This window comes from Alosa sapidissima, chromosome 11 (genome assembly GCF_018492685.1).
Source record: "Alosa sapidissima isolate fAloSap1 chromosome 11, fAloSap1.pri, whole genome shotgun sequence".
NCBI lineage: Eukaryota > Metazoa > Chordata > Actinopteri > Clupeiformes > Clupeidae > Alosa > Alosa sapidissima.
In genome coordinates this window covers 4,364,029-4,371,528 of record NC_055967.1, presented here as the reverse complement: position 1 = coordinate 4,371,528, position 7,500 = coordinate 4,364,029, and the positions used below count along the sequence as shown (strand labels likewise).

Genomic DNA, 7,500 nt, shown 5'->3' with positions numbered 1-7,500 from the left:
TCAATCTGGGGAGGAGAGAGAGAGAGCGAGAGAGAGAAAAAAAGAAGTTTAGGGAAACAGAGAGAGAGGGAGCAGCAGAGACCCATGGAGAAAAAGAGAGAAGAGAAATATGCAGAGGGAGGGATATAGTCACACTTAGAGAGAGAGCAGGAGCTTGAGACAGAAACAGTGCAGTGGACACACGTGGACACACACACAGAGTGACAGAAACAGTGCAGTGGACACACACACAGGACACACACACACACAGAGACAGATACAGTGCAGTGGACACACGTGGACACACACACACACAGACAGAAACAGTGCAGTGGACACACGTGGACACACACACACACACAGACAGAAACAGTGCAGTGGACACACACACAGAGAGACAGAAACAGTGCAGTGGACACACGTGGACAGACACACACAGAGACAGATACTGAGTAAACTGTGATGGCTATGCTACTGTAAGTGTAAGAGTCAATGAATGCTAAAGAGGAAGACGTGGAGCTGTGCAATGCGACTCTGCTGGAGCACACCAGAGTGAGACATCCAGGCCGATGTGATAAATGAAGCTGGCACTTCAGGGGCGGCAGGAGCACTTCTGTTTGCGCTCTCTCCTGCTCACACCAGCGTAACGGCTGCCAGCTGCTACAGTAGCTGTGTGTGGAGTAACTACGTGAACCTCAATCTCAAGACTGCTAGCATGCTAGATGCTTGACTCTGTGGCTTTATAAGCCTCCTTGCTAGCATACCTGCCTCCCAGTCATAGGGGTTGCACGTTTGTGGTGCAAGTCAAACACAACTCAGATTGCACAAGCATCACGAAACGGTACTGAAACTAACAGGCCCATTCACACCTACCCCACCTATAGTCCCTTTCTCTCTACTGCCATCACGCTGATTTACCTGCATCAGGGAAGGGCTCCTCGCATAGTGATATGGTCTTTTGGGCCCCCACCGCCCGGAAGGCGCTAGGGCTAGGGTTAGGGTTAGGGTTAGGGCTAGGGTTAGGTGCCTTGAGGTCGATGGTGGGGGCCCAAAAGACCAGCCACCCCTCGCATGCCCCCTCCTGCTCCTGTAATGACAGTTACTCAGAGAAAAACATTGCTTAAATTCAAATGAGCTGAGGCTGTTTTATGACAACTGTAAAATGCTTCAAATCTTTACAATGTCTATGTTATGTCATATTTCAGATAAATACAAAAGCAATAATAATTGTCTAATTCTGCTTGTGGTCTCTCTCTCTGCTCTTTCCCTCCAGGGTTTGAGAATGACATGGTCACTCTGGTGTTGGCCATCGGCCGTAGCCACTCAATCCGTCACCTTGCACTGGGGGGAAACTTTGCCATGAAATCCAAGTAAGACAGCCAGCCTCCACCGATCAGCCAACTGCTCAGATCAGATTAGGTCAGATCAGTCATTCAGTCAGACAGTGCATTCATCTTTTACTCCACCCATCTACTTACCCCTTTATTTTTAACCTCTCCATCCTTCCATCCTTTCATCCATCTGTGCAATCTGTGCAAACATGTCTCTCTCATGTGTGTGTGTTCTGCCTGTTGTCCATTCTCAGAGCTCTCACTGATGTCCTCCACCGCATCGTCCAGCTAATCCAGGAGGAGGAGTGTGTGAGTAGCCAAACAACTAATACATTTTCATCTGTCACTCTAAGGTCTCCTATTGCTACTCCAAAGTCTATCGTTACTCTAAGATCTATTGTTACTCTAAAGTCTCCTATTGTTACTGTAAGGTTTCTTATTGTTAATCTAAGGCCTCATATTGTTACTCTAAGGTCTATTGTTACTCTATGGTCTCCTATTGTTACTGTAAGGTCTCCGATGGTTACTTGTTGTAGCTTGAATATCAGTCCTCATTTGTAAGTCGCTTTGGAGAAAAGCTTTAGCTAAATGAATGCTAATAACTCCCTGTTGGTGTGGACTTGTGCCCCATGAGCTTTCAGTGTGCCACCAAGGGTCATGCAGACCCAGCATGCTGGTGGTAGTGTCATGGGTTTGAGCACCCATGATACCTGATGTTAGACCAGGTCAGATCATGTTGCATTTTGAAATATGTGTTGAATGGAAGGATGTAAACGTTGGAGAGCCCCTGTGGTGTGTGTCTCAGGGCCCTATCGTACACCTGGCGCAAAGCACGACACAAGGCTTATTCTTATCTTACACTCAATAAAGTGATTCATTTTTTGCCATGCTTGCTCCACACTCCACACAGGGGTGTGTCAATTAATGACATGAGGTGTGGTCAGGCGCAAAAATTGCTGCACCCTCTAAAAATCATTACGCCACTGACCAAGACAAATCTGGTCTAAAGCAAAAGGCTCACATAAAGCACAGCTGAAGACGTGTAACCGATGTCAGCTAGCTTAGCTGTGCGTTAGTAAACCTCACTCCCCGACACCTCAAGAGTGCTGCTAGCATGCGAGCTAGTAGCCTGGGCTTTTAGCTCAACTGTCAGCACACTCGCCTCCCGATCAGAGGTGCTGCTGTTCGCAGGTTAGAGTCCGGGCTTATGCAGGGCTGAATCGCGCAGGTTCAACACAACGCAGGTTACAGTCCCAGTAGTAAATAAATTAAGATGCATGGACGCTATACTCTGCTAGTCACACAAAGGTTTTAGTAAAGCAAGGTTTAGTGGAATCCCTGTGTTGCATACACGGTCTTGCGTGCAAGCAGATTCCTTCAAATGCGTTGACTGTCAAAATATCAACGTGCTGTTAGATGTTGCTCTGCTTGCTGTTAAAGGGAATGACAGATATCACACTCATTGGTTTACAGGATGTTACACCCAAAACACACCCATGAACACCCTTTTGAACAATGCACCCGGTCTCTGATCACAAAACACGCTAAATTATAATTTATTAGTTAAATTAGCAAATTTGGACTGGACACACATTTAGATCGCTAAAATGGAACCCTCAGATTTATTTATAAAGCCTATGATCTCAGTGTGATGTTGCATCATGAGTGGGACTGAGGCCTGGGGCTTTTCTAGTCCAAAGGTCAAATTTTAGTTGCCACCTTGCTCTGTCACCATTGTCACTGTCCATTGACCTTTGTGTGTGTGTGTGTGTGTGTGTGTATGTGTGTGTGTGTGTGTGTGTGTGTGTGTTTGTGTGTGTGTGTGTGAGAGTGAGTGTGTGTGTGTGTGTGTGGTTGTGTGTGTGTTTGCATGTGTGTGTGTGTGTGCATGCGTATGTGTGCGTGTGTGTGTTTGCGTGTGCATGTGTGTGTGTGCGTTTGCATGTGTGTGTGTCTGTGTGTCTCTGTGTGTGAGAGTGTACTGCAGATAGGAGAGTCCTCATGGGATGTCTCTTCCTGGCAAAATAAGTTTTAATTATCCCGACGCTCCTCAGAGATGAGGTCCGCCTGAGTAATTACACACACAGCCTACCAAGAGCTGGAGTGGTTCAGCGCTCTCTATCTCTCTCTCTCTCTCCTCTCTCTCTCTCTCTATCTCTATTTCTCTCTCTTATGCTCTTTCTCCATCCACCAGGTCTTTCCTTTCCTTTTCAATCTCTCAAACTTCACCTTCTCTCATGATTGCTTCCCTCCCCCATCTGATCTTTTCTCTGTTTCTTTCTTTATAGCTATCTCCCCTCTCCTTCCCTCTCTCTCCCTTTATCACTCTTTCTATTTAGCACATCAGTCAAAGTCATCTTTCTCTTCCTGTCTGAGCTTCCTGTCCTTCCTATCTGAGCTTTGTACAGATGTCAGATTTAAGTTTATCCGATTCTGATATCCTCCCAGGACTGCCTGGTTGTTTTCCTTTTCTGTTTTTAAGACACTGATCTTAGTGTGTGTGTGTGTGTGTGTGTGTGTGTGTGTGTGTGTGCGTGTGCGTGTGCGTGTGCGTGTGCGTGCGTGCGTGCGTGCGTGCGTGCGTGCATGTGTTTGTGTAAGTGTAATCCAGTGATCCCATTACTAAGATACTCCAATCCTTTGAGGACTGGTAATGTGCAATTTCTGACATATTAGCCCATGCAAGCACGATGGGGTCCCTCCAAGCACACTGTGTAAAATCATATAACCTAAATATCATCAGTGTAATTCAAATGTAATGTGCGTAAGGCTTCACAGAACAATTCAGTATAACCAAGTTTACAAGTTTTACCTTGTTAAAGTTGTGTTAGTGTGAATGGCAAACTATTGCTTAAGCTGCTTATAATGTTCTGAGTCAGAACTGGGCCTGGTCTGGGGCGGATGCACTCTGGAAATGACTTGCAAAGAACAATACATCAAATACACGGTCACACAAGTTATGGTTCTGAAAAGCTCTGTCCATACACACTCTGGTTCCAAAAAGCTTTTACTATAGCTGCAATTTTGCTGACCAATTTTGGCTTAATTTCTTCAGAACGTAAGTGCATGACACCTTGCAAGTAAGTAAGCAACTGTTTCTACAGTCATTGATTCTTACCCGTCTTCCTCCCTGTGTCTCTGCCCCTGTGCCCACCCCCCCTCCCCCTCCCCCCCCTCCCCCAGCCTCTGGAGTCTCTGTCTGTGTGCGACTCTAAGCTGAAGACGGGCACCACCATCCTCATCAATAGCCTCGCCAGCAATGCCAACCTCTCCAAGATCAACATCAGCGGGAACTTCATCGGAGACACAGGTGCCAAGATGCTGGCCAAGGCCCTGATCATCAACACTAAGCTCAAGTAAGTGCTCTGCCTCCTCTGAGGCTGAAAAAAGCTTACCCAGGAATACTTTCTAATTTGAATAAAACTTGTGCGATAGCTATGCTCATCTCATCTGTGGATGCCGTCATGTTGTTCGTTGCGTCACACCTCAACCCGCCTCAAAGCCAACGCTGATTGGACATTCGTTTGGTGAACTGCTCCAAATTCTCTTTAACGAAAAGTTGCCAGACTGATCTGCGAGTGAAACCCTGAAGCTCGCGAGATCAGGATGGTCTCACGAGGCTAGCAGTCTACTGCATGTTGCTGTAGTTGTCAGTGTGAACGCACTTAAACATTTATATTGGGAATTGTAAGAGCAGAAGTATGTGAAACACAGTGTCTCTCCTCAGTCGTTCAAGGTACAGGCCATAATTTTGGCAAAAGGATGATATTTCAGCTCAACAGCCAATCAAATTATACCACTCCATTCCGTGCCCCTGAAGCCAGTTACTGATTGGCTGAAATAGTTTACTGAATCGGACAAAAGCTGTATTGGATCAGATTCGTGGACTGTACCTCTAAGTGCCATGTCTCAGGATGGTGGACACTAAGTGTCACTGTAGTGAAGCTCAGGGAGATTGTTTCAGCCTCTCTCCTCCCTTTTGTGTGTCTCTCCCGCGCTCTGTCACTGTCACAGGACTCTGGTGTGGGATAGAAACAACGTGACGGCCAAGGGCTACCAGGATGTGGCCAACGCACTAGAGAAGTGAGTCCCGTGGAAAGTTGTCATTCCTCAATTTTGACAGAGATTTGCAAGGTCTTTGTGGAAGTCTGTGTGGGCAGATATGTTTTTACTTATCTATGTATGTGTGTGCATGTGTTCATATTAGGATCATCTGAGTGATGATGTGTCTCTGTTTATAGTTTTTTTTTTCTTTTTTCCCCGGAATTTGTGTTTAAGTGTATCCTGTGTGTGTGTGTGTGTGTGTGTGTGTGTGTGTGTGTGTGTGTGTGTGTGTTTGCACACAGGAACTCCACACTGCAGCACATGTCTCTGCCCTTCAGTGACATGTCGCAGGCCTTCCGCAGCAGTCCTGAGAAAACCGAAGAGGCCTTGCAGCGTGTGAGTCATAACAGCGGCCCCCAGCCTGTGTGCACATCCTGTATATGGGTTCATATCAGAGTATGACTTAATTGGTGTGAATGTGTGTGTGTGTGTGTGTGTGTGTGTGTGTGTGTGTGTGTGTGTGTTTAGATCCTGAAGTGCCTGCTGAGGAATGGCCAGCAGCAGACAGGGACTCCAAAGCACATGCTGGACCTGCAACAGGGCCTGCAGACCACTCAGTCTGAACAGGTATTATACACTATGCAGACTGTGTGTGTGTGTGTGTGTGTGTGTGTGTGTGTTTGTTTGTGTGTGTGTGTATGGGGGAGGAGGGGGGGGGGGGGTGCGTGTGTGTGTGTGGTCCATGGTGCAGATGTCAGAGTCTCCTAGGGCACCAAATGATAGTTGCCTTGAATGTCTATGTGAGTTTAGTTTATCTGTGGGTACATTTACATGTTCATGATTGTGTACGAGTAGTTGGCTTTTGTATATGAACTTGAGTATGAGCATCTTACCATTTTCTATTCTGTCTCGTATGTGTGTGTGTCCATTCAGCTTGTGCAGGGCCTCTGTCGGAAGCTTAAGGAGAGTGTTCAGCCGCTGACCTCCTGCAACATTCAGGAAGTACAGGGGGACATTCTAGCTGCTGAAGATGTGCTGCACAACGCCAAGACCTCCATAACGGCAAGTGACCGCATCCTCTGTGAAGGATCACTTACTTCCCTGCCTTAATCCCACTTTAATTAGAAAACTGGTGAAGTGTGTTGTGGTGCTTCAGAGCTGTGTGATGATTTAACACCACTTTTTTCTTCTCTACCCTCACAGCTCCTGCCTTCACTCTATGAGTTGGGAAGGTCGCCCTCTAGTGGTCTGATGCTGCAACAGGTTCTACACGACACTGCAAGAACACTTACCAATGACATCACAGAGGAAATCCAGGTCATTTGAAAACTTTACGTTTATGGCTGTATGTGCAGGCAATATGTGAACTTACATCTACCTTTTTTTGTGGTCTTTTGTTTTATAAATGGGATTAATCTGGATTATAATGTCTCAAAGCTCTCAGACAACATTCTCTTCTTCTCTCTCTCTCACTCTTTCTCTTTCTCTCTTCTCTCTATTGTTTGAGGTCAGAGACCCACCCCATGCTGTCCTCCCCACCTCCATGTGTCCACCTGTAGGCCGTGCTCACATGCTCTGCTCTGCTCTGCTCTGTGCTTTCCAGGAGCTGGCGCAGTCGCTGCTGCAGTCGGCGCAGTCGGTCTGCCCTCGCGTCGTGCAGAGGACCAGTGTGAACGAGCGGCTGGCCCACAGCGTGGCCAAGAAGTCCCGGCAGGCCGCCCACTTCATCGAGAGCACAATGCACGAGGTCGAGACACACATCAAAAACAAGCTCAGGTAACACATGCTTGCTCGCGCATGCACACACACACACACACACACACACACACACACACACACACACACACACACACACACACACACACACACACACACACACACACACACACACACACACACACACACACAAAAGCCCAACACACAAAAGCCCAACACACACAAGCCAAACACACACAAGCTCTATTCAGCCACACTTCACAAGGCCAAGACACCTATGAAAAACCAACTCAAGTCAATGTCAAATGTCTACCATTGACAGATAGCATTTATTCTGTATTGGCAGCTGGTTCCGATTTCTTGTAAGGCTGTGTTCAGATGTGGAAACAGGTAGCCAAGTTAGACTGATTTCAGTTTGTGTTTGTTTTGG

General features: G+C 46.9%; 1 protein-coding gene across 2 annotated transcripts in view; it reads left to right on the top strand.

Moving 5' to 3' along the window:
• Window positions 1–7,500, top strand: part of carmil2 (capping protein regulator and myosin 1 linker 2) — a 51,864-nt gene that overhangs the window by 19,009 nt on the left and 25,355 nt on the right. For both annotated transcript variants that reach the window (XM_042108685.1, XM_042108686.1), the window contains exons 19-27: window positions 1,253–1,349; window positions 1,565–1,619; window positions 4,494–4,666; window positions 5,325–5,393; window positions 5,657–5,750; window positions 5,883–5,981; window positions 6,288–6,416; window positions 6,558–6,671; window positions 6,958–7,130. In XM_042108685.1, the coding sequence (XP_041964619.1) occupies window positions 1,253–1,349; window positions 1,565–1,619; window positions 4,494–4,666; window positions 5,325–5,393; window positions 5,657–5,750; window positions 5,883–5,981; window positions 6,288–6,416; window positions 6,558–6,671; window positions 6,958–7,130 (1,003 nt within the window). The remainder of the gene's footprint in view (window positions 1–1,252; window positions 1,350–1,564; window positions 1,620–4,493; window positions 4,667–5,324; window positions 5,394–5,656; window positions 5,751–5,882; window positions 5,982–6,287; window positions 6,417–6,557; window positions 6,672–6,957; window positions 7,131–7,500) is intronic.